This window comes from Phalacrocorax carbo, chromosome 8 (genome assembly GCF_963921805.1).
Source record: "Phalacrocorax carbo chromosome 8, bPhaCar2.1, whole genome shotgun sequence".
NCBI classification, from domain to species: domain Eukaryota; kingdom Metazoa; phylum Chordata; class Aves; order Suliformes; family Phalacrocoracidae; genus Phalacrocorax; species Phalacrocorax carbo.
In genome coordinates this window covers 2979429-3006627 of record NC_087520.1, presented here as the reverse complement: position 1 = coordinate 3006627, position 27199 = coordinate 2979429, and the positions used below count along the sequence as shown (strand labels likewise).

The following is a 27199-nucleotide window of genomic DNA, read 5'->3' as shown; positions in this document are numbered from 1 at the left end:
GCCTCCTGGCAGACCCTATCGAATAGTTTCCCTCCGCACCCAGCAGTGTGAAATGCCCGTGTAGTTTTGCAGCCGTGGGTGTGCAGGGCTATTAACAACGGTGGGAATTGGAATGTTATTTCCATTTAAAACATTAATGTATTTTAAAGTCAGATTCATAAGTCTGCTTGAATTTGTTGCCGCTGAAGTGTTTTGTGTTGGATTTTTTTTTTTTTCCCCTGACGTTAAATCAAAAGGACTAGTAAAAACTTGTCAGTCTTATGAAAAGTTAATCAATTTTCAATACAAAGGTAGACAAAGGGAAATTTCCATCTTTAGAAGATTGATCTTGGAAGTTATGGTTGATCTCACTTTTATTGAACATTTTTTCTTGCCAGGTGAAGGGTCATTTTTTTAGCATTATTACTTTAAATTGCCTCAGTATAATGGGCCAAGACTAGAATAGTAAATAAAAGAGTCCCTGGACTACAGCAAAAAGCCTTCCTGCGTGGAAGATGCAACATTTCAGCAGTTTTCTTCATGTTTTACAATAAATTCAGGGAACCTAACGTTTTCATTATGCTTAGATCTGATTGTGGCTGTTTGCGTACTTGGATGTACGACTTCTAAAGCTCTCCTCATTTTTAATGTAGAATGTGTGAAATGTGTACAGTACAGAAACATGTGTACAGAAACAAACTGTCAGGGGCTGGAAAAACATAATAGTGTTGAATACACCATCCACTCTTGAGCATTCTCATCCTAAAAGCGAGGAATACAATTTTGTCCTTACCTACAGAGGAGAGAGGAAGAACAGACTTTCCTTTTCCCTGTTGAGTGCGTATTTTTCAATCCCTTTGCAAAGTGAAAATGCATTTCTGTGCTGCTGCTGAAGGAAGGGGGTCCTCACCCTCGCCAGTCCACGGCCCGTGAATTGCTGCAGGACTACGAATATCAGCTGTATCTTGATACAAAGCAAATAGGTAACGACAGATAAGATATATCTATGTCTGTCTCCCCAGAGGTCATTTAATGGGAAATCTGCTGGGTGAGCCAGGACAACAGTCTGTAGCTTTACATTATATGTAAGATTCCCTGTTCTCTTTGCTACAGCTAATGAAGAAGGAGGACCTGGAAGACGATTTATTGGATTGTACACTGGAAGACCTTCTCCGGTTTGATGATTACAACAATGACGGCCGCTTAACCCTGCAGGAGCTCTATACAGCCTTCCGTGAGTCCTGATGCTTTTGTCTGTCCTGGGGGGTTAAAAGCATGTGAATATCTGTGATGGCAACGTTGTCCTCCCAGACATGGTCAGCAAAGATAATCCCTGTTTGTATTTAATGCCGTGAAAATACTATGGAAAGCTTGTTTCTAAGGGTTACTGAGCTCCAAAGGATAAGCGTGAACTAGGAGGTTGGTAAAAGTGGGCAGGGTCTATTTTTTTCTTGTGTATTTTGTGCTTCTTGTTGGTGGCAACGGAGAGATGTTGGTGAACCGGCCAGGTCTGTAGGCCTGAGTATGTGGTTTCTGAGTAACCCTGAGGAAACAGGGTTGAAACCTGTCCAAACGTCTTGTGGTAATGTGAGTTAGTTTGCCGTGGGGAAGTTCCTTTGCTGAATATTCTGCTTGGAAATGATGTTTTTTGCAGTTTGTTTCCGTGTTAGTAAGTGGATTATGGTGTGCGATCTCAGTACATATCTTGGCACCATTTGCAAGGATCTCTTGATCCCTGAGCTGCTTAAACAGTGTGAAGAGATAAGTACTTGTGTTATCACATTTATCTTCATAACTTTATGTTCATGCTTTAAGTTAAGCATTCATCGAAGTCCTTCCCTGGAAAAGGCCCACATTGTCTCCTTCACCTGGATGATAAAAGGTTTTATTGATGCCTGTCCCTTTGGGATAGCAAAAAAGGCAGACAGACAGAAAATTGGGGAGGGAGGGGTTGCAACAATCCGAGCTACAGGGTACTTGTATGGGTTCCTTAAAGACTTTGTTGGTGGTCTTTAAAGAAAACTAGGATTCAGCCATTGAACTGTTGAGTGCGGGCAAAAGGCTGATAACAGGCTGCTTACGGCTTAAGCTGGCTTCTCGAATCTTGGCATATGGCATTTTAAAGACAAGGGAATTTCAGTACCTCTTGGTTTCACTTTCTAAACCGAGGCACCCTGCTCCAGTGCCTGGTCAGCGGGAGAAGCTTGGTGGGCATGAGAGGCACCGTGTGCCCCGCAGCAGCACATTCCTAGTTGATGCTCTTGGAGGAGCCACTATGCTAATGCAGAACGTCTATTTTTTATCAAATAACCTGTTTTCTAAAGAGAGTGGTTTCTGTTTTCTTGACTTCTGGCTTTTCATTAAAAAAAAAAAAAAAACCAACTTTGCATAATAATGTTTAAAGTGCTTTAAAATTAGCCCCAGTTGTCACCTTGGACCTGTTTGAACCACATATGCATTTAATTCAACAGAGCACACTCAAACCAGCAGATATACAGTAAAGCATAAAACCTCATACATTAAGAAGGCCATAAAGTGAATTAACCCAGCTATAAAGGCTTGACACACAGTTATTTGGGAGAGTATTTGGATCAATGGGTTCTCAAAGTCACAGCAACTCAAAGCTAAATTCAGAGAGTCATTTGTATGAGTTTTTGGTTCAGTGAATTTTGAGTAGGCAATGAAAATAAGACAAGTACAAAATATTAGCCAATGAACAGAGATAGTGATCGATAAACTGCAAAAATATTGTAACAAAACCAAGGCATAACAATGAGTGTCTGTCAGAAGGATTTTGGATCTGAAGAGAATTGTTCTCCATCTGAAGCTGAAAATCGGACCTATTCTCCATTTTCAATTTTCCCAGAATCTCCACTTATAACGGTTCATCAGTTTTTAATTTAAAACCAAAGTTTATTGCTTGCGACTTTAGAGGTTTGGGGGACTCTGTAAGTGAACTTTAGTGCTTGGGGAAAGTATATCTTTTTCCTTTACTTTCTAACGCAATGTAGGAAAAACAGCTGAAAAATACTCCAAGTACTTGTCTTAAGCACACACTCTGGTTCACAGTCCTTTAAGTGTTTATGAAATTTGTGCTTCGTTATGAGCCAGAATTTGGCTCGCAACAGGACTTTAAAGGTACAACATCCCGGACATTTTTCATATTTGTGGCCCATTAGGGTGATCCTTTTGTTGCTTGAAATCCACCCAAGCCACTCATTTCTGCATGCTGGCAGCAGGCTGCGGGGACGGCTGCTCAGCAAGCCGGGGAAGATAATTACCAGAATTCAGTGACATCAGAAAGTCTGAATCTAATTTATCCTCTCAAAAACTCTGTTACATCTGTTTCGGTGCACCGTGCTCTCGTATAGTGTCGCAGTGTTGGAAAGATTTGAAGATGACCTTGATAATGTGAAGAGCTTTCCAATTTGTTATTCTTGTGCTGCTTTAGAAGTTGCGTTTCATTTTAAAGAGTCTCATGGCCTTTCTGTAACTTATGGACCCACAAAATGCTCTCTTTCTTTCACTCCATGTACGTGTGTCTTGCTTTCCCTTGATCCATCGTCTGTCTTCAAGACCCACAGAGACTCAAAAGGCAGTTTTGATCCCCATCCATGTTGATCAGCTGTAAATGAATGAGAAGTGCATGGATGAGAAGAATCCAATCTCCTACCTTTTTTGAAACGTGGTTTCACCATTGCAAGCGCCACATCTAATAAGTGCTGGTTTTAATAATCATTTCTGATCATGCTAATCATTTGCATGTAGATCTAATGCACAATTTTGGATTATGAGCAGAAATCGTGGCCCTCCTACTAACCCCATCTAATGCAGCATCTGTCTTCTGATGTTCTGAAAGTTCTTTTGTTCCTGAATCCCAAGAATACACCTTCTAGGACTTTGCTTCTGTGTATGGGGATGATTAGAAAGCTCTGCTAACGCAGGATTAAAGTATCACTTTTCAAATCACCTTAATTATACATAAGTAATGTATGAGACGGATGAAATGCTCTCCTGGCAGCTCTGGCAAGAACAACTTGTAGGAATCTTTCAATTTCTCATTAATAAATTTTATTAGATAAGCAGGCTCAGGACTATAGTTAAAAAAATCATTTTTAATATGATGATCTTGAGATTTTCACATTCCAAAAATAGAGGAAGTACTAGCAAGTATATTTGTCTGTTGTCTTTTCTTTATGTTGTCACAAAGGTTCAATAAATGAGTAATAGATGAAAGGCTTAGTTGTCATAAGAGCTAAAGCAGAGCATGCATCTAATTAATCAGCATCAAGATAGTCTGGTGAATTGGCAAGCGCATCGTCCAGCTGAGTCATACTCTAAATATGCTCAGACGAGTGATTTTTTGGATATAACTTCTGGAACCGTATCTGACTGGAGGACGTTAGAATTAGGCATGTCACTTTTCACATTCCCGTTGTCTTCTCTAATGGGAAAGTAGCAGGTTGGCAGATGTGAAAGCCTGGCTGAAGCAAAAAATCAGTGTAATCTTCTAGATCGCTATTATCATCAATGTGGACAGGTCAATTTGTAATACAAATATGTCGAAGAGAGGGAAAACATGCATTCCATCAAAATGGCTTTATCTTGTCAACATTGTTTAGCTAATAAGTTATTAGCCCTATGATGAAATCCCTTTAAATTCTAGCTTGTTGCCAATTAGAGCGCTCTCCTAACCAACCTCCACCTCTCACAGCTTGCCTTTGCATTTCTTTACCTTTTTGTAAGCACATGAAAGGCCTTTTGCAAGCTTCTTTGCTACCCCGCAGCAGCTCTTCCCAGTAGGTCATGCTGGGTTTAGAAAACAACTGAGGTTGCCTAAAAGACCCGGATTATTTCACCAGGTCATGTTAGAAATTACCCCCAAGATAATTTCCCCACCTCGACGCCGCCATGGCTCACCGAGGTCACCTTGCGCTTCCCAGCGCAGGTCTTGAAGGCTGCGCTATCACAAGGTTTCTAGTGGGTCTGCAGTGACATTTTGAGGTCCTTGATGTTGTATCTGGAGCAAAAGAAACCCACAAAGCGCATTTGAAAGAAAAATATTGAATTGTTACTTTTCAGTCAACTTGTTATTTCCCATGTTTTTATGCATATACGTTACACGTAGACAGAAAATTGCTGTTCTCTAGGATGAAAGATGAATTATCATCTATGGATATCTAAAGAGCACAAATATTGTTTAGGAGGAGTGTATTTTGTGCAGGAATTAATGCAGAAAGAGGCTGCAGGATCAGTGTGTTCTTCTGTTAAACTTCCTTTTACAAGGCTCTTTATACTCTTTAAAAGGAGTTTGCTCTCTTCCCTGATTCTGTTTTAGTTCAGATTTCCCTTTTTTACCTGTCCTTAATATTTCTCAAAAAAGCACGATGGAGAAATATGAAAGTGGACTATATACACTTGCAGTGGGAGGTCAGGGAAATGCTGGATAACAGCGGGGCAAGGCGGATGGTACCAGCCCACGGCGTGGATGCATGTCCTGGGGCTTTCCCAGCGCTGCAGCTGGCGACGGGGAAACCAGAGAGAAGGATGAATTTGAATGAACTGCATGAAAAAATGAATCGGGAGCCTGGGCTGGGCGTGGTTTTCGGATAAATCACTGCCAGTGCAGAGAAGCAACATTGGACTGGCTCCAGATTTACTCCAGTGCTCCTAAAATCTCCGGTAGCTGTGCTGCCCCTGGTCAACGCAGCCGCGCGGTGTAGAGCAGCGAGCCGTCCGTCCCTGGCCCCTCCGAGCATCCTCCAGAGGCTCCTTAGAAGTGCGGGGTATAAAATGGATTTATCTGCGAGGTGTGCGTATTTCAGATTCACTGGAAACTGCTTTAGGGCAGGACTTTGTAATTGCCCCAAAGGTGTGGGGATAGATACTTGCCAGGGAAAAGCCAAGCTCAACCTTGAGGAAGAGGGAATAAAACCTAAAAAGGGGCTGTTGCGTCAAATAGGAGAGGGAGTTGTTGAGCGAGGAGGGAAGCTTTCAGAAGCGTAACGATTCTTGAAAGACATCTCATCTTAAGGAAGGTGATAAATGACTTATGTGTGACAAAAATGAATACTTGTATTTAGAAAAATATGTCCGTAATATACGTACTTCACGTGCACCTGGAGAGCCAGCTGCTCCAGCAGAAATTGCATCTGTAAATTCCGAGTTCAGATGAAGTGTTTACTCGCATCTTTACAAAGCCATTCTCCTCGATGGCACGGCACGTAGGGTTGGGTATTTGTTACTGCTACCTTCCAGCTAGATTGGTCAAGCCCGGTTAATTATATTGGACAACTATATTGTGAGATAAAATGTTTTGCTCGAGGTGTTCTCTTAAGCAATGTTGTAGCAACAGTTATCTACGGGATCAAATCATAGTCCTAAAATATTGACAGTTTGTGCACCATGCTCTGCCTCTTCAGCTGTAATCTCCCTGGGATGTGATTTTTCTTTCATGTTGCTGGAGATATTGGTACAAACTTGGAAATAATTCATTAGCTTACCAACATTGATTTGCTTCTCCTGTGAGCTATGTGATACCTCCACTTCAAACACGTCTTAGCAAGCAGGGGAGCGCCGGCCTCTCCTTTCGGTTTGAGGCAGTGTTAGAGGTGATGTGAACTCCCCGGGGGAAAAAAAATGAGGTTTCCTTTGGTTGGCCAAAGCAACTGATTCCTGCCTGCCTCGAGGAATGATGCGCAGCCGTGTTCCTGAGGACAAAGGCAAGTTACTGGGCATTTTCTGGAATAATGAATTTAACAGTGCAATCTTATAGCAAAAACAAAACTAAAAGTTAAAAATCCAGCAAAAAGCAGAAATTTAAAACTATTCAGCTGATTTCTGTAGCAGGTGCAAACCGGCTGAGCCGAGCTGACAGGAGAAACAACAAGCATTCAAGTCACTGCAACACCATTTAGTAACCAGTGTTTCCGCAGCTGAGCCGTGATCCTGCACTGGGTTTTTAGGCTTTATTAGGACCGAGCTGGCAGCGTTGCCTCGTAGGTGGACGCAGCGGCTTAGCAAAGTGGGGATACAGCAAGCAGTGCTCAGGGGCTCTCCGTGCGTGGGCTGATGCCCGTGCTCCGGCGCAGGGCTGAGTGCCAGGCACACGCCTGAGGTCAGGGTTGCCTTCGATCATCTCTTGGGATCTCACAGAATCACAGAATCCCAGGTTGGAATCATCTCAGGGACCTCAGGGATCATCTAGCCCAACCTTTCTGGGAAGAGCACAGTCTGGACAAGATGGCCCAGCACCCTGTCCAGACGGCTCTTGCAGGTGTCCAACGTGGCCGAGCCAACCCCTTCCCTGGGGAGATTATTCCAACGGTGACTTTCCTCACTGTGAAAAATTTCCCTCTTGTGTCCCATCGGAATCTCCCCAAGAGCAACTTGTGTCCATCCCCCCATGTCCTTTCCATGGGACTCCGTGTAAAAAAGGAGTCTCCACCTTCTTTGTAGGTCCCCTTAAGTACTGGTATGTGGTGATGAGATCCCCTCTGAGCCTCCTTTCCTCAAGGCTGAACAAACCCAGCTCTCGCAGCCTATCCTCGTATGGCAGCTTCCCAGTCCTTGGATCACCTTGGTGGCCCTTCTCTGGAGCCCTTCCAGCCTGGCCACATCCTTTTTGTACAGCGGGGACCAGAACTGCACACAGTACTCCAGGTGTGGCCTCCTTGCTCAGCAAGTCCTGACTTTTTACATGATCTTCAGAAGCACCTAACTCCTTGCCTCGCTCATAAATGGAGTGTAAGACGCCTGGCTTGAGCACTAGGAATGATCCTGTTGCACTTGGAAAGGTAATTGTTGACTGGTAGGAAGCCTCAGCTGGGGATATCTGAGTGAGTCCGTCCTTACTCCATTTTAATGGGCAGGGAATATTTGAATGTGGAAAATGTTCTTGCTTTGATTTTCTTTTTTTTTTCCCCCTCCCTTGCTATCAAAGAAGCACATTCTGCAAAGAAGGTGGTTTCTTTTTCTCTCTCTCTTAAAGCTCTTCGTATTGTGCGAATCTTCAGTTCTGAGCTTCAAGACTAAAATCTATCTCTGGGCTCCAGCAAAGTGCCCTGTGTTGTGTGCAGTTCCACACAGCAGCTGCCAGTGTCAGGTTTTGGTGTGTATCCTCAGTTGTTTTGCTACTTTTTCAGCAAAGTAAAAGGCATTTTCTCAGAGGGAAAAAAAGCCAATTAATTTGTAACAAGAAAGACAAATTTATTTTAAGCAAAAATGCTTGAAATGCTAAAATATGGTTCCAGAGAAAAAACTAAGATGAGGAAAAAATACGTTGCGTGTGGATCCATCTTTAACGGTGGAAAGAGGGACGTGGGTTTGCCTTAGGCCAAAAAGGGAATGTTGCCATGTTGAGATCAGAGATTAAGTCATCTAACCGGGTTTGCTGTTCAGTAGTGTACTCTGCTTGTACTTGTTGGCGTTACGATTTGAATTAACAGAGTCTACTGAAATAGAATTTTGGCAGAATTAATGGCAAATGTAGACACGGTTGAAATGATTGTGATTTCGTGCATTTTGGTCAAGAATCGCTGTCCAGATTGTTTGTCAGGAAAAGGCAGAGTATCTGACACTGGTTTTGCTGTTTCTTTTTGCGCGGATGTATCAGTTGCCTGCCAGAACCAGCGCACTCGAGTGTGAATTGCCAAAGTCTAGTTGTATTTCAAATACCCCTCGTTGCAAAAGATACCATCTGCAAAATGTCAAGTTGGGGCTTAATACGGAATGACTGAATAAGAGAAAATTAACTAATTACAAGTTGTTATTGGAAATCCATTGTCTACAAATTGCAAAGAAAACTCACTAGAATACAATGTACTGGTGGTTTTAAAATGCTTTTCAGGGTGCATTGATTTGTTAATCTTGGTTTTAAATGCAAGAATTTGCCATGTGGAGTAGTGCTTCAGAGGTGATGTCGTACAAACCCTATCAAATGTCTACACACTCTTGCAGGAGTAGAATATTTAAATATTTATAAGTACTTATGAGTGACTCACTGGTGCATAAAACCAGGCAAATACCATTTTTCAAAAAATTGTTTGATCCATACCGGCAATGTTCACTGAAGCAATTTCACAGACACAAATAATAGTGTTTTTGGTTGCTTGCAGACAGAAAATGACGTCAGCGAACAGCAAATACAAATTTTGGCGAGGTCATAAAATGGCTGACGGTCCTAGCCGTACGCATGCCCCTTCTGATCACATAGGTGGAGATATAAAAGGTATAATTTGCCTTTTCAATGAGCTGGGAGTGTGGAATTGCAGGCTTTCCTCGGGCTTCGTTCTGGTCTTGCAAAAGCAGGCGCCCTTTCTGAAAATGGCATCCAAACTTTCTGCGTTGCCTGTACTTTTATTTTTTCCAGTCAAAGTCTGTCTTTCTGAGGAATTCGTGAAGCAAATGCGGAGTAGTGATGAGGCAAAAATGCCTTGTCCCTAAAAATGAGGGAAATAACAGTTGAAATGCGTAAGACTTTACGTGAAGTCAAAGGTGTGGTATGGCACCCTGGGCCGGCTTTCCTAGGCCTTGTTTTATTAAGTAGGGACTAGAACTGCTAGAACTTATCTGCTGTTTTCCTTATTGCTTGTTTTCTCTGCCTGTTTTTCCTAGCGAGTAATTGCTAGAGCTATATTTTGCTTTTGAAATCTGCCTTCATCTAAGGAGAGCTGCTGTGGATGTTCTCTCTTTGCCCTTTCAGGCATCTCATGGATGCTTTGAACGGCTTCTCCACCTACGTGCTCTTTGTCTTTTCTTCAACCAGTTCAGCAGATTCGTAGCTTTTAAGGCCAAAAACGTTCCTTAATGTATCAGGAAAAAAAAATCTACAGTCTCTCTCGGATGCGTCTGTTGCTACCACCGCTCGTGATTCATGTTGTGTTTGTCTTCCATAGCTCGTGGTGCTTTTTAGGCTCGGTACCACCAGCCTCAGTGCAGAAGGTAGGATCTCCCACGTGCCTGTGCTACCCTTCCCACCATCCAGGCAGGGATCGCACTGGTATTGGCCACTGTCGTGTGTTTTGTCACTCACTGACCCTGCTAAAGGGGGGGCAGGATTAGTTACCTCCTCTGGTTTTCATTTTATGGTTCCGTCCTGCATTTCTTATTCCTGGACACGTGGTCGATGTGGTGTATGTAACCGTATACATGGTTCTATTAAAATATTTTTATCGTGCGTGGGCGTGGGTTGCTAGCCAACCCAAAAAGCCCGGTGCCTCAGTCCTGCCTTCCACTCCGTCGCTCTCTGGTGTCCGTAGTGTCAGCTGGGATTTCTGTGCTCGTTCCAGATCTCGATGGAGTTGTTGAACAGATTTGGGCTTTCGATGACTCTTCATGCGGCGCCGCTAGAAGCAGCCCCGTTTGAGTGGTCGCCTCTGAGAAATGCTTTGAGATCTGTCCATCAGCCAGTTCTTAGTTCATTTAGCACATACTTTATTGATATTGTATAGCACTACAGAGCTGCAGTGCTAATTTTTTAATCAAAATGCCAGAGCAGCCATCAGAAAATTACCAAGTACAGCACATATCCCCAGTGCAATGATACGATTTATATAGAGCCACAGCTGAGATGTTTTTATTTCATGTTCTTCACAGGAGAAAATCTCCTTGACAAATCCAGGATGTCCAGATAGAAACTGAAAAAAATAGCAGTAGGAAATTGAATAAGCTGAACTCAAAGGTTGGTTCTGGTTTAATACTTCTAAAAAGAATAAAAAAAGGTGCTAGCCTGTAGAGAAAAGTAAAAAAGCTTCGGAGATGCTTCAGCGGCATCAGGATTTGAGGTGAAACTCAGCTGCGCCAATGTCTGTCTTTAGCACCGTCATAAAAAGCTCATTCTCAAGTTTCTTGATGATCAAAACTTCAGAAAGAACATCAAGGGCTATTCAATGGAAATAAATAACTCGGAGCTCAGGCCTGCTGTGCCTCCAAAGCACCACTTCTGCGATCGGATTTTCCCTCTGAAGTACATAAAACACATCTGCAGAATTTTTGTTTCTCTTTCTGCAAACCAATAAGTACTGGTCCCACTGAACTCGTGCTTTAAGCCACGCTTAGAGCCTATACCTTTCACCACGGTCCATGCACTGACATCCCAGCAGTATTATTAGAAACTTGCTGCTTAGAGAAGTAATTTGAGACTGTGATTTACCAAAAGAAATCTGCTAAGTGGATGTGGCTTTTTTCTTTTTATTTGTCGTTCTGTTCATCGTGCAATCCCGAATAATGTGTTAGAAAAGGTAACGGGCGCCCCCCAGACACTGAAGGGTGTTTGGAGCAGTGACCTGCGCTGTGGCCAGCTGAAACCCGGCGTCAGTTTGCGGCGCTGTGCATCGCAGCCCCCAAAACCGCCGGAGGGGTGGTGGTGGTGGTGGAGTGCAGGGGGGGGGACAGAAAAGGGAGTGGGAATGGCAGTAATTTCAAAGGAAAGCACCAAAAAATGGAGCAAGGTGAGAAGAGAGAATAAAAATATCATTTCATGATTTCACAAGGTGTGCACGCCTTTTAAATATGAAATTAAATGGGAGAGTTAAGAGCTTGAAAGACCAGGGTAACATTCAAAATACACTTTCAGGCTGTATTTTGACATGAACTGTGTTTCACAGGGTTTTCCCACCACCTGATTTCATGTCGTTTCAGCGCAGGGCTCCGGTCTGATGGAGCTGCTGCCAAAATTGCTTTCAGGTAGAGACCGATTTTGAAGGTTTTCCTGAAAGACGCTGCCCAGACCGCCTCGCCCTGTGGTTTTGTTCTCCTGTCTGGCTCTGTGACCTGATTCTCCACGTCATTCACGCTTCATTTTAATTGTGGACAAAATACAGCGTTGCCCAGTGTTCAGTGCTACCACGAAGTGGAGTTGTACCTGCAGCCTGGTTTGCCGACCTGTTGTTCACACGTGGAAGCCAAAAAAAAAAAAAAGAAAAAGCCATGTTCGTTTGCCCCCGGTCTCTGAAAACACAAGAGCCGTTGCCGGTCCTGGCCCTGTATCGGCCAAATTCAGGCAGCGCCGCTGCCCTGTTTGTTTTTACAGCAAAAGCACTTTGTGCATATTTTTAATATACAGCCTCACAACTATTAATTGATAGGTCTTGCAGTTGGAATCCTAAAAATTTTGCTGCACAAATGTCTCCCTCTTGTATACTGCTCGCCTCTGAAAGGCTCTTGATCAAAGGAACCCATTGCTGGGGGGGGTGGGGGGGAAATCATTTCTGATTGAAATGAAAATTCAGGAGCTGTGTACGGAGCCCCCAGCGATGTGGTGAGAGGAAACGCAGCACTGCTGCTGCCCGTCCAGGCTTAATATTGCTCTGGGTATCTAATCCACCTCCATTAGCACAGCCCGCTTGAATGGCCTTAATAAAATTGGGGGCTGGAGGAAAAACATTTGCTAAGGCTTGTTTGATGAAACTGGAGAATGACTTGCTGTGTCACCTGCTACTCAGCACCTTCCCCAAACCCTGGTGTCTTATGTGCCGGGGAGAGGGTTCCTCTAGGGGATGTTTATTCATTTGTGGGTATAAGGCACATGTAAAGTTATAATTTCCTGCAGTTCACAGCAATGAAGTTAAAAATGAAGCATCCAGCAGGGCCTGATGGGCAGTGCCAGGCTGACCCCTGCCGACTTCTCCATCCCCTCCTAACTTACACTGGGAGCTGCGTCAGAGATAGCAAATCTTGTTTCTTAGGTATTCACCATCCCTGGAGGGGTTAAAAAAATGTGTAGATGTGGCACTTTTGGGCATGGTTTAGGAGGCCTGGGGGTGTTGGGTTGGGGGCTGGACTTGGTGATCCCAGAGGTCTTTTCCAACCTTAATGATTCTGTGATTCTATTCTTAGGAATCCTAATGTGTTTTTCTTTAATATGCTAGTCTGGCAGCAAGAGGCTGGGGTTGCCTGTTGGGGACCCTTGGCTGGGGTGGGAGGTGTGGACCTTCCCGTCCTGCACAACCTTCTGCAGCAGGGCAACCCAGATTCATGGGCAGAGCAAACCAGAAGGAACCGAAACTCATTTTTCTGTCCTAAAACCCCAACTGAGAGCATGGCGGTCTTGGCATCTGTAGCTGATATGCAAGCGTCACTAGATAGGGTTTATATTCCTTTAGGACCTGGAGGCAGAGTTGTTTCAGAAATAGTGATAACATCTGGTTGCGTTTGGTCATTACTGATATCAGGGGCTGTTGGCTTCAATCTTTTCTCTTCAGGGGACTGCAGTTTACAACAGAGCACCATGTGCCAGATTTTCCTGCAGGGAACAGCATAAACAACTGCACTGTCCGTCTTCAGTTCATGTAACACTGTGGTAGCCACCGAAGTCATCTCCAGCCCCTGAGACAAGCCCATTTGGTAATTTATGGGCTTACGGAGGTATAAAATGCGTGTGTGTTCTGTTTCAGAGAGCACATCTCCGCTTATTTTAACGCTAATTGTTATTGGTTTATTTTCACCATTAGTCTGTATTCAGTGCAATATAAACCATGAAAAATATACGTGTTTCTCCTAAGTAGACTGGTTTGGAGTCTTCTGTGAGGTGTAATGCATCTTCTGGCAGGGCTAATAGAGTGGGTTTGCTTTTAATGCAATTTACTAAGCAATCATCTGCTAAAATATGAGATGTATAGGAGTCTAAATTTCTTACAGAATTGCTATTATCCTCCTTATTTTGTTTTAAGATGTATTTTTATGAACTCGTTCACTCCAAGTCAGGCAAGATACATTCATGGAAAGACTCCAGTGTGTTAATTGCTGTTTATCGAATACTTCAGAGTAATGTGATGAACAGGCACCATGGATTGTAATTAATACATTGACATCCAACGACTGTAGCTGAATGGAAGAGGAAAGCAATTTATAGTGGCCACAGCATGCATTCATCTTGCAGTGCTACGTGGACACCCACCAAGTCAAATAGCTTTCAAAGAGAATGGAAATGCATTTTCTTTGCCAGACAGGAGCTTTGTGGCAGTAGCGAAATAGCGAAATAGCGTGGCACCGGCTCTGACACGGCAGAAATACAAACCTGGGGGCGCTGGGGGTGCTGCTAATGCACAGGCTCCCCCGGAGAGCAGCGCATCCCTCCAGCGTTACTGGGCTGCTGCGGAGGCGGCGGATGCTTAGGACGTAAAAGAACAAACTCGGCTGCTGCCGTCCGGGTGAGCGGCGCTGGTGTCTCCTCCTGCTCTCTCCTTCCACCTATCCCTTACCCTACACCCTCGCTGACTTGAATTTGGTGAAAGCAAGCGCACTGACTGGAGGGATTTGGCTCAGAAAAGCATTTTCTCCTTTCTTAAACAGAGCAAGAGTAACCCACTTACTCCTTCAATGCATTAGCACAGGTGGCCTCTTGAACATAATGCATTAAACAAATTATATGAAGTGCAAGTAATACAGTTTGTATTCTAGTGCATAAACAGGGCTTCAGCAAATAAATAAACCGATGGCAAAAAGCCGCTTTTCAGATTTCACTTTTCAAGCCCTGCAAGGAGGCACTAACACAATTATGTCAAAAGAATGTTGAGCAGATAGAAGTAATGAACTGTTGGATTCCTTTTCTGTAAGAGCTCTTTAACAGAGGACGTTGGGGAATAAAAGATTTTCCCTGCAATAGGCATCATGTGTCCACGTTTTAAAAAATAATAATAATAAAAAAAAAAAGAGCAGCAGGTTAGCTTTATTCTTCTGGCTTCGGGGAGAAGAAGAGCAGCTCCGAGCAGTCATTGATCAGCTTTCCTTTTGTTAAATATTAGGGAAGGGAAGACTTGGTGGGTGTAATTCCCTTTAAGAAGAAAGCAAGAGCAAAGGGAAAAGGAAGGCCGGGGGACTTGGTACCGCATTGCACTGAGCCATCGCTTTAATCCTCCCACGTGGTGGCTCTAAGTGGCAGATCTTCCATCAGGCTTTGCGAGCATTCTTCTGCCCGTGAAACAAGAAGAGCTTCAATAACTGTTAATTGATCCACTCATTTCCTATAATAGAAGAAACTTCGAAGAAGCCAACAGGGCCAGTGGCGAAGCAATTTCATCACGCGTCTGTTGTCAGTGCGCTGGATAATTGACTTGGAGGATCAGGTACAAGGTGTTCATAGAAGGGGTTGAAATATCTGATGAAGCAGTTCTACTTCTTGTGGGGGTGCTTGGTTTCCTCTCGTTATTATTGCCGTTGCTGCCGTTATTAGTTTTTGTGGACGATGTCCCATAGGAGCTGGATTGAGAGGCCCAGCTAATTTGAAATTGGCTTCAAAAGCTGTCCGATGAAAACCATTTTAAGTCCCTTGAAATACCAGGTGCTGGGCCCGGCAAGTGGCCGAATAAACATTACAGGTGTCAGCGCAGCAGTATCGAGGTAGCTCTGCCTCCAGCAAACCCAGCGGTGGCTGACTTCGAAGTATGTTATTTCCTGTAAATCTGTAATGTTTTGTATCAAGTTTTTATACAAAATGCAAATTCTGCACGCTCTGATGGTATTTGCCTCTTCCAGGTTTACGTTGGTGCGACCTGTGGCTATCTAATTCCCCTCGCATACGCCTGTAACTTCAATGATTTTTGAAAAGCTCATTTACTTTCGGTGGAATTGCTCCTGTGTCACAGCACACCTATCTATAAATATTTGCAATCTCAGGAGGAACCTCCCTTCCATCCGTTTCTTCTGCCCACTCCATAAAATTGCCAAGAAATCTCCTGTTGGGGCAGCCCGCCTTCTAAATAAATAAATAAACCAGTGACAGCCCTGGAGGGAAAACAGCGCCAGGAGTAAGAGGAACCGCTAATTTTCTTTTTTCATTCCCTCCCTGCCTTCAGCAGGCTAACAAAGCGCAGCGAGAAGGAGGCCGCATGCCGTTTCGTGGCGCCCCGCTTGCCGCTGCCCGGGGCTGCCCGCGCGGGCGGCTGCGACCCACCGCTCCACCCCGCCGCTTCGCTTGGCCGGCTTTCTCTTCTCAATTAACTCGGGTTTTTTTTCCGTACCTGCCTCTTTCTACTCTGGTGGAAATGAAGGGAAAGGTTTTCGAATGAAGGCACGAGAGGAACACGAACAGTTCCCATTTTGGCAAATTAAGAGATTTCTAAGCCTCCTTGCGTACCTCCTGAAAAATTTGACTATCTGTGTCTAAGAGGTGTTTCAAAGACTTTTTTTGATGCTTAGAATTTATTTATCTATGTCAATAGCAGATGGATCTCAGCTGTCAGGGGCTGTAGCATGTCTTCAACTCACAGGCACTGAAAATCTGGAATGTTCAGGGGTAATTTATGTCTCTTATCTCACAGATCTCTTTCTAACCAGAGTCAAAAGGAAACCATTTCTTCTTCACCGTTTAAACCCTTCTTAACCAAATCTATCGCAGGTCTTGCCATGTCCTCCTCTGGCCGTGGGCAGTCTCCAACATCCCTGTCCTCTCCAGAGCAGAAAGAAAAGCGTTGGTACTGTATGTGAAAAAGGTTGCACTTCTACTCATTCCTGTGCTACAGACTTGTTAGAGGTGTCCACATCAGCATTAGTTCCTTATGCTATAGCAGGTGGACGTGTGGAAGTAACAGCGCGACTCTGTGAGAGTGAATTAGGTGTTGCAAGCTCGGCTGTCTCTAAAAAGGGATGCTGCCGGGGGGTGTCCGTGCTCCGGCGGATGGACGACACCTCCCTGCCATGATAACGCTGCAGGAGTTTCATTTCTCTCAATTTGGCGGGCAGTAAATCAAGAACTACACCCAGATTTCACGTGATATAATCTTCTTATAACTGCTCATGACATCGGTAGCGGGCCCGGTGCTGGCTGGAGACTGGAGGTATCTGGTGGAAATGCCCCTGCCAGTAACGTGGTGGGTTTTATATCAGGGTATTAATTTGCATCAGCTGTAGCTACGGGAGTGGTGTTTCCTTGGCAGAGTGCGTGTCCTCCGCAAGGAGGAGAGAATCATCCATATATTAGAAAAAGTGTTCACAATTTTGTATGCTTGAACAATGTTGCAATGTCAACATCACAATCTCCTCAGATCACAGGGTTTTAGTTAAATAAAAATGACAGGAAATTTCCTTGGGTTTTACCCATCATCTGAAGAAATTGGTTAGAGCCTGAGTTTGTAGAGCAAACACATCAAAATGAGTTTGAAGAACTGCTGGAAATAGCAAGACCTACATAGGTAACTTGCCTGCAGTTTCTTTCTATTATTAAGATTTAATTTTTAAAATTGCCTGCACATTACAACTGGGGATCTTTTATTACACTACCCAAGAAATATGTTGGCCTTCCTCTTTTTGTGAACATTTTTCAATTTATTTTTTTTTTCTCTTTACTACCTGCAGCAAAGGCACTCATGTCACAGCTACTTAGGCGAGGTTTGCGTTTCAAGCGAGCCTAATCCTTGCCTAAAGTCGCGAGTCACTGTCGTCTCAGCTGAGGGGGGTTCAGGCTTCCCCCCGCGCTTCTGTTCGTGCCGCCGGCCGCAGAGCAGGCGCCGCCCGATGGGAAGGGGCTGGGTCCCTGTCGGTCCCACTGAAGCTGTCAGTTTTCGGAAGAGTGTTTGTTGCGTGGGCTCTTTTTTTAATAGCGTTCAGCTTTTTGCTTTTTCCACCGTCCAGAGCTGCACTTTTCTATATCCTTTGTGGCTTTTAAGACCCTTTTCCCGCAGCCAGCACCAAACGGACGCCTGTTGGGACTCTCCTGTTGGAGCGGCAGCAGGGCCAGCGCCTGAAGGTGCCCGCGGCTTCGTGCCGAGCGTGGCAGAGCTTTGCCTGCCTCGCTCAGGGTGCTCCTTTTGCAGTGGGACGTCCTCGGTGCCGGCCGTGGCCCTGGCAAACACAAATCCCATTACAGTGACATTGCTGCTCGCTGCCGCGAAGGCTTTTCATGCTGAGCACTGCAATTTTTTTTCCCCTCTTGGAAAAAGCCCAGCTGCCTTCTAGTTCGAATGGAAACTTTTGAAGAAAACTTTACTTCCTTTTCAACGTGCCTCAGAGTGACATTTCCCCGGAATATGACCTTGCCGTCGCAGGTTGCTCATCACCACCCGATGAGCTCGTCGTGTGAGCCGGGGGTCCAGGGGAATCGCTGCCACCAGCCGCTATTTATCTTTCTCTGAAGTGTAAGAAGCTCAGCCTGAGACAGGCACCCTCGCGGATCACACACGAGGGCTGGAGTAGCTTTAAAGCCGAGATGACTGTAATGTTGCGGAGTGATTTACAAAGCGGGTAAAGGATCATGCTCTGGATTTTTAAAAGCAATGCGTTTGCTGTAGGTGGTTTCTCTCAGAGCCCCCCTTTTGCCGGACCGAGAAAGAAACCACAGGACAGAGGTGCCAGATTTTCCTATGATTTAATTGCCATTGCAATAGATAAACAGAGCCTAATTGTGGTCATAGAAGTTAGAAGACTCTGGACCATGAAAGAAAGTTTTTCCAAGAGGAGTTATTGTCCATTTTTACAGAAAAGAATAAGCTGTTCACCGTGTATCGGGTACGCAGCAGCTCTGATGCTGGCGGAGGCAGAAGTTTATTACCCCCTTCCTGAGCGTGCAGGAAGATGAGGAGTGTTTGGGGGACACCAAGAGTTAGGGCACGTCTCTGATTAGGGGAGGTGAGGGGGACACGGGGGCTGCTGCCTCCGGACACCCACCGCGGGCAGGGGGAGCGGCGCAGGACAGGGAGGGAGCGGTGAGAGGGCGGCCACGGGGGGGAAGGCAGAGAGGCAGGTCCCAGTTGCCACAACTGACCAAGACTGTGTGGGACCAGGGCTACACTGCACCGGTGAGACCTGGGCGCGAGACCTGCTCTGGGCGCTTCTGGCGGCTGACCGCAGCCACTAAAGGGTTAACGGGCTCCCCCCAGGCTGTCGCAGGGTGATATTTGTGGCTGTCTGGGAACAGCTGTGTTAGCCTCTTCTGCAGCTAAATGGGCTCTGACAGTGGCAGGTGAAGATGAAGAAAGGATTCGTGAGAAAAGCCTCCAAGGCTGAGCTGAGTAACTCTGCCCTGGAGAACACGGGACCGTCCAGCCTGACAACCTCCCGGAAAAATAACATCTCTTGTAGAAAACAGTAAGAAAGGGAACGCGGTACTGTGTGTGCTCCAAGGCTATGTCCTTAAATCAGTGAACCTGAATTTATAGACGTGAACCACCTGTCAGTTCCCTTGGAGGGATTTTTTTTTAAAAAAAGCAGCAGTGTTCCTTTACATCGCCGGCCTTGTCAGGGCCGTGCAAACAACGGGTCTGTTTTTCATCATATTACCTGGCTAGAAACAGCAAATAAGAACATATGAAAAGATTACTTTTTTTTTCTGAGCAAGCTCTCCTGCAGGAGGGCAGGCAGGAGCCCGTGTCTCAAACTTGCTGGGCTGTCTGGAAAGGCTCAGTCTGGGACCTGATGGCAGTATTTCAATAATGATTGTTTTCATGCATTTGGCAGGTATCTCTCTGCTTTGTCTCCCCTCCTCACCTCCCCCAAAATTGTTGGGCCTATCTGCTAGTTTCAGTCATGTTTTATGTGAGGCAAAAGTTTTAAATATGCCAAATCTCATTGAAAAAAAAACAACTGAAAAGGAAACAGAAATTGTCTTTTTTTCCCAACTGAGGGAAGCTCTGGGGAACGAGCTCACTGCTTGGGGACACACGGGGGAACAGAGCAATGAAAAAGCCCCGCTAAACCTCCCACAGGCAGAGAGCATCCCAGGGAGCTCGTGTCACCTTAGGTACCAAAGTCATAGAATCACAGAATCATTAAGGTTGGAAAAGACCCCCAGGATCATCAAGTCCAACCCCCAGCCGAACACCCCCAGGCCTCCTAAACCATGCCCTGAAGGGCCACATCTACATGTCTTTTAAATACCCCCAGGGATGGTGACTCCCCCACCTCTCCGGGCAGGGAAGACATTTTCCCTGATATCCAACCTAAACCTCTCCTGACGCAGCTCAAGGCCAAGTCGTAGCCCAAGTCAGCCCACCTTGGGCTGGTGCTGGATAAAGCAAAGCTGCTTCAGTTCCAGTGCTGATGGCGCTGCTCCTTTGTGAGCATAAGCAGATAGTCAGATGTTCGTTGTTAAGTTACCTTCTTACTGTATTCATTTATAATAGCAGTAGCGTCAGAGTGACTTAGCGATGACCCATGTTTTACTTTCCGTGGTAGGACGTGCTGGTTAATCATGAGATATCTGTTCTTATTTCATGAAAGACTTTCAAAAATAATAGTTCAGGCAACGCAGTTTAAACATCTCTCACCACAACTGCGTGTCAAAGCATTCGCCTCTGCTTTGGTCATCGCTGAGCATTCAGGTTCTGGGGTTAAATCAGCGTATGGCAAGAGAGGAAGCGGCTTGACGGATCTGCCTTTAAGCTGTCTGTTCGCTTACAGAAGCCAGTAGCCTAAACAGCTTCCTTGCTGGCCAAAACGAGATTAAATTCCATTTCATTCTTTTCATCCTTACATCCAGAGATGGTAATATAAAATAATTAATCCTGATGCAGCTCACGCAGCAGTTTGCAGCTCGTGTTGGCGTTGCTCTGTTGCTCCAAGCAGAGGTAACTTGCATGGTTGCTTAACAAATTGACTGCTTAGAATTGTTTAGAGTACTCATTTTTCTTTTAGACTATTCTTTTCTTGGAGGGATGAAAAGATTTCAGTAGGCTGCTTTTTATTGCAGAAATATGTTAAGAGAGGATGTAGAGTTTATCTTTACTTCATTTGCATAAAAATACAATTCTAACTATTTTCTTTTTCCAGAGCTGTTTTCCATAATTTTCTCTCCTCAAAGATAGCAGCAGAAAGATCAAAACAAACAGAGTTATGTTAAATTGGTGTGTGTCATAACACGGCAAGATCTTTCACACCGTGGGATCCGGGGGGCAAGAGCTGTGTCCTGATATGTTCTTACAGGGTGCAGAATACTTGGGCTTGGGAAAAGCAGTGGACTTTGGGTATTGCTGTATTAAGATAAACTATACATCGCCATCAGTTGCTGTCCTGTGTTCTCAGAAGTCAACAGAAATTTTTCGGTAATCTTAATTTCTTGACTCCTTGTGCTTTGTGACGATACGGTCACAATTTCAGTGGCGTCTCGTGCAGAAAAGAACGAAAAGACTGAAAGTCGCAAATGTGGTTCCCTGAACTTTTCGGATCGGTTTGGTCTGGCTGCCATAACTAGTTGAAATCACTATAATACAGTTCTTTTTTGAGGCCTTTTTGGGGTTTGGGGGTTTTTTTGTTAATATGACACTTGAATAAGAGTGTGGGATATTCTGGCAGCTTGAAGTCGAGCTATTTCCCCCCTAAAACCAGTAATTTTGAGTGATTTCAGATAAAATACCTCTCGGTGGTTTCCCTTTTCAGGTATCCATTTTACGCGTGCTTACCTTTACTGAAGGTTGGGTCTCTGCCCATGTTTTGGTAAAGAATATATACAGTGGGCGTGTAGACTGTCTGAAGCAACGTCTAATACTGAAATAAAATAACGTTTTTCCTATTCCTTCTTAGTTACATTACTTCTAGGAATTCCAACAACATTAGACTTTAAGCATTTCCCCTGTCTTTTGTTTCCCTTTGTCCGTTATCCCTTCAAAAAACATAGCAGCTTTCCCACTAGGTTTTGTGGCCCTTACTCGTTACATAGCTTTTATATTTTACCAAAAATAAAATAAATACTTCTTGGTTGTGCTTGGGCATCCGAGCTAAGGGGTCGGTGAAAACCTGCAGGCTGTGTTGCAGACGTGACGTGTCCCAAGGCTGAGGTGGGATTTCTTTTGCCAGATCCTCCGTCGCACGTCCTAGAGGGACCGTTCTGCCCTGACGGCAGATAACACGCGGCCTGTGGCCCTGCGCACCTTTGGTTGGGGATTTTTATGGTTTTAAAAATCGTTGCCGTTGCTTCAGAGGACTGCGTCACTTAGGGCTTGCTTGTGTCTGCCTAGAAACCGGAGAGAATAAATACATACAGCTGTTTTGAACAGGCATACAGTGAAAATATAATTATGTAATCATGCCATTGTTCCCATTTTATATTTACTTATTCAGGGTCTCTCATCTCTTTTGAAAGCCTCTGTTCTTTACTGCTTCATTAAATACTACCGTCTCCTCCCAGCTCCCTCCCATCTCTATTTAGATAGATTGGACTGATCTCGTTAGCTTTCTCCTGGTGATGATGGGGACCAAAAAGTCATTTAAACATATTTGGCAGGCCATACATCTTAATGCTATCCAGTAATAATTCAACAGAAAAAGATGTCTTGTGACTGCAGGCTAAATGAAATGAAATTAGGGTTCTGTGCTCCTGTGGGCCAGAATCCCCTTGTCTCACTTGATGTAAATGAGATGGGCATTTGAGCCGCGTAATCGAGACGGAGACACGACGTTCAGGGTTCTTCTCTGGAGAGCTGTGTTCTGCACGCCCTCGGGGTGGGCAAAAGCGCAAAAAAAAGTATTTGAGAGGTGTCTCGGTGACCTGAAGTGCTGGAAGCTGGTGGTGCAAACCCTCTGGGAGCTGCCAGCCGTACCTGGAAAACTTGGACTCTCCTTTTCCGGCCATAAACAGGAGAGAAACCGAGAGCAAACAGGGCTGACAGGCACGGGTGTTTCCGTTCTAGGAGAAATCAAAAGCGTTGTTCGTCACCGCTGTTGCAGGAGGAGAAGCTGAGGTATAAACAGGGCACGGACATTTTTATTACTGTGCCATCAAACCCTGCCCAGGGAGATTTAAGGCATTATTGCTGGAGGTAGCAGTCGGCGTAGTCAAAGATGCATCTAACCTCGGTGAAGAAATTATCTAAGCTTTTTGCTACAATAAAATTTATTTTCCCAGCATTAAATAAAAGGGGAGGACGTGTGCCTCGGGCGGGAGATGTGCCGCTCCCAGCACTTCGGTGCTGCTACCTGCTGTCGCTGAGCTTTTGTTTCAGCCCTAAACTTGCCTTAGCAGTTACATGACTGTCTGGGGCAGCAACTTCTGGGTCACGTTTATTTATGAGCCACGCAAATCCTGGGGTTTGATTACCCAGCTTGCGACTTAGGCACAGTTCAGGCTGAATGCCGTGCGCAGTGCCGAGCACAGCGGGGAGCCAAACCGCCCAAGAGCGCTGGGTGCCTCCTAAACAGGTATATTCAATTATAATAACCTTATGCGTGCGAGGATTTTAGCCTGGAGCCCCAGTTTTGTGTGTTAGATGCGCAGAGTGGACGTCAGGGGCTCGGATGCTCTGGGCAGGCTCTGCCCCTGCGGCGAGGCTGGCATCCATCCCTGTGGCTTCGAGCCCGAAGAGCATCAGTTGCCGCTAATGGCGGTGATACTGTTTTGAGGCGTTTAAATGCAAAGGGACGTGTAACGTCAGTGGAGCTGGTAACGCTGTCGGAGTTAGTGGAGCTTTTCTAATGTACAGCCAGCGTACGGCTAAAGCGAAAATCAGGGCTGCTGTGCTCGCCTTTGCGAATAGATGGGAAAGCACCCACGGCTGCCAAGCCGCCGGCACGGGCAGCGGTGCCAGGTAGCCTCTTCCACGATCGTTTTTGCTGTTGGGAAACTAATTTCTGGTATTTTGTTATCAATATTTGTTCTCCTCCTTCCATTAAACTCCTTCTCCGTCAGCCTCTGTTCTCAGGCTCGGTGGCTTCCGCAGTGATTCAGTCGCTGTTTAAGGATTTGATCTACTCGTGAAAAGCTCCGTGACAAAAAATCCCAACTCATTCCAGGCGTCAGATCTGATGTCAGATTCTGCAAGTTCTCGTACGAGTATTTGAGTGGCTGTAAAAAAAAAAAAAAACACAAACCCCAAAACAAGAAAAAACCCAAAACCAACATCAAAAACCCCATACAAGCAAAACCTGAAATTAAAATGACAGCGTAGGAGAATAAAGGTGTAAGAGAAGGGGATTTCAGGTCTATTGTCATTTCAGAAACTTCATTATCCAGTTATGGGCTTTGATATTGTTATTGATTTCACATAGAAGATCCTTGGATACTACAGCGATGCGAATTATATAAAACCCTGAGACAGATCACTGCAAAACTATAATAAGGTGGTGGTTACAGCTTACATTTTTAGTGAAAACTTCCACTAATAGATAGAAGCCTATAATAAAATTGCTCCTTAAATGAATTCTTATTCAGGAAACTTCTGATTAATATAAATCCCCTATTATGTCACACTCCAATTAAATTAGACAAGATATTATTTTATGTGAGATTGTAATTAACTAAGCTGGAATTTGGCCAAGTAGCCATAATTTATACCTGGACTGTGAAGAGATATGTGAGAATATTAATATTTACAGTTGATTGAGAACTACCTGAGTTTTCCATTCATCCAGAAGACAGTATTTTGCCTTTCATTCACAGTTAATACAGTAGAACAGACTTGGGACTTCTTTGTGACTCCTACCTTTAAGGTTTACCTTCTTTCAAATATTCCTGTGGCCGTGAAACATCACCTCGGTATTTGTTTAAGGGGTTTTTTCAGCCAAGCTAATTTTTTGGCGTGGTAAAGATAAAAAGGTAACGGCGATGTTTTGCGCGTGAGAGACGGTGCTGCGCACCTGCGTGCACGCCGGCGCTACGCAGGCAGCCGGCCCAGCTGAGGGCGAGCTTGAAGTCAGAAAGATAAAAAGATATCTGGAATCGATACTTTTTGAATTAGGTTTCTATTTTATAGGATTAAAAATGTTTCGTGAGTGACCCAGAGGAAAAATGTAGACTGGAGGCAAAGTAAAGATAATTACTGTACCTAATAACTTCCAGGTGCCCAGCAATATTTGAAGTAAAAGGGTGAAGTGCCAGTTTCTAAGCATTATATATTCTGAGTTTCAAAGTGGCACTTTGGTCTTGGTTGGTTGGTTGTGGGTTTTTTCTTACATTGGTGCAAAAGCAGCCCTTGCTGGAGAACTCTCGAGACAACAGCCTTCTTTTTTAGAGATGAATAGCTTTATAAACGTGATTTTTAGTAGTTATGAACTGCGAAGGACATAGCATGTTTTCAAAGGTAGTTTTAAATCGTTCTAGTTGCAGGCTTAACTCTTAAACCTACCAAATCTATTATAAAGGAGTATAAATTAGCGCACAAGGTAGTTGCAGCATGGTCTGCTCTTATAGCATGGCAAGACATTTATGGGTGTTTACAGGACTTAATAGATTCATCACGGACTTAACATTAATAACAGCGTAATATAGCTCCAAGGTGCCCATCGTCATGGTATTTTATTTCTTCGCTGTGGATTGGCCGGTCCATCGTGGCAATGGAGAAGAGGAAAATTCTTGAAAACTCCAGTGTTTTGCCTGTGTTTTCTGACTGTATGAAAGCGGTCCTTCGGGTGGGCCTGGGATGGGATTACCTGTGCGGAAATGCCCATAGTTTGATTTTAAGACAACATTAAATATGACGGGTGCAAGTCACGCGCCTGGAGTCAAAGCCGTGAGATCTGTTGCGCACAGCGACTCGTTACCATCAGCAGCACAGTCATTTTATAACCACGCAGAAAGAAATTAAACAAGATAATACTCAAAGACTAACAAAAATAAAACCCCAAAATGTTAAACCTGTCAGCATAGATTTGCTTAGATCCCAGCGAATAAAAACCTATTGGTTCTTTCTCTGTCTTTAATAAAAACAAATCCCCTTTCTCACCTGGCAGCTGTCAGCAACAGGGAGCCTTACCCTTCAGATTATCGTTTATTGAATCTTCAAGAAATTGAATTGTTCATTATTATGTGTCAGCTGTAGTTTACCAGAACACTTCTGTCTCTCCAGGAAAGAGCTGATTGCTGTAAACATATAACTGATTTAGTCTCAAATTTCAGATATCCAGAGGTAGCCCTACAGCATGCGTATTCCTCCTTTCCTTTTAACGTCATCGTAGAAAATGTTTTAATATGTGTACGACACTGACTGCCCATCACCCATAAACCGGATTTGATTTAAAAGATGAAAATGCGTTTTTAATGAAAAGAACCCTTCCTGTTTATGAAGATGGCTTGCCTTAACCTTGACCTTTTTCTCTCCTGACACCCGCACCTCTCACTCCGAACATACAGTTCATGTCTCCTCATTTCTACGTGCATTCCAGACAACCAAAGTCCCCAACGATCTTTTCAGAAGCGAGAGATTCAATTTTTACATGACTTAATACCCACGTAAAGACCTGTCCACCGCTTACTTCTCCTCGGCAGAGCTGGAGGTTCCTTCAGCTCCACGCCTGGGGGCTATAAGGGGCAGCGCGGGGTTATTTCTGATGTGCAGCATAATTTGCATGTACTTGGGCGTCTCTGGATCCCGGCTCATCCTTTCACACGCCTCTTGGAGCCTTGTGTGAGGACTGCCCCCTTCGCTGCGTGAGCTGGTGTGCGATGGGATATTCTCAGGGGCAGATCACGCGGCAGACACTGCGTCGTTCTCAGCACCAGTTAGGTGATGCCAGTTTTCCCAGTAGGTGCAAAGATGCTCTTTTTTTCCCCGCTCAGGTCAGCCTCCAGCACAACGAAGGAAAACACCACAGTGCTTAACTGCGAATATTTTAAAACAAATTACCCGATTCACGGTGGGATTGTTAGTTCCTTCTGCGGATGACATCGGTGGAAACCGTTTCAGAGCTGGGTGATGACACACGCTGTACAACACACAGCACTAGGCTTATTGTAATGCCTCGGTTCAGTGGAAGATAGTATTTAGTAAGCAGCATGTGGGGTTCTTTTGCAGATTTTTACATGAAAGAATATGACCGTGAAGCTACAGGAAGGGAAACTTAGGAGGATCCATACATCAGGCCAGAAAACCAGATAAAGATTCAAATTCGAGCTCATTCAACACGACACAATCCTTTTTTACTCTTTAATGATTGTGGAAGATAAATGCTCTGGCAGTAGCTTGCGTAGTGTGAGAAATCTTGTAAGAATAAGAAAAGGCGGTTAGTGGAAGTCCCAGCAGGAACATATTCTTCACAAATTGCAGAGGAATTTACGAGGATGAGGGGAAGGAGCAAGGACAGATGCTCTGGGCATCAGCTGAAGGACTCGGCAGTACCTCTGCGTGTGTTGCTGGGGCCCGCGAAGGGAGCGGGGGGTGTCTGCAGAGGAACTCTTTGTTGGAAAAAGAGGATATTTATACAGTGATGCTTTCAGTGCTTTTGGAGACCTCCAGCCTGTGGTTTCAGTAGGAGATTGAACACGGGATTAGGGTTATAGAAAAGATGTTTTCTGACATCTTATAATAGGCAGTGAGCGGAGATCCTCTCCTTTGGAGAGAAGCATCATGAGATTTTGTACGTG

General features: G+C 44.6%; 1 protein-coding gene across 2 annotated transcripts in view; it reads left to right on the top strand.

Moving 5' to 3' along the window:
- The window catches only part of FSTL4 (follistatin like 4), a 247838-nt gene that overhangs the window by 137669 nt on the left and 82970 nt on the right, over window positions 1–27199 (top strand). For both annotated transcript variants that reach the window (XM_064458304.1, XM_064458303.1), the window contains exon 6: window positions 1093–1213. In XM_064458304.1, coding sequence (XP_064314374.1) covers window positions 1093–1213 — 121 coding nt within the window. The remainder of the gene's footprint in view (window positions 1–1092; window positions 1214–27199) is intronic.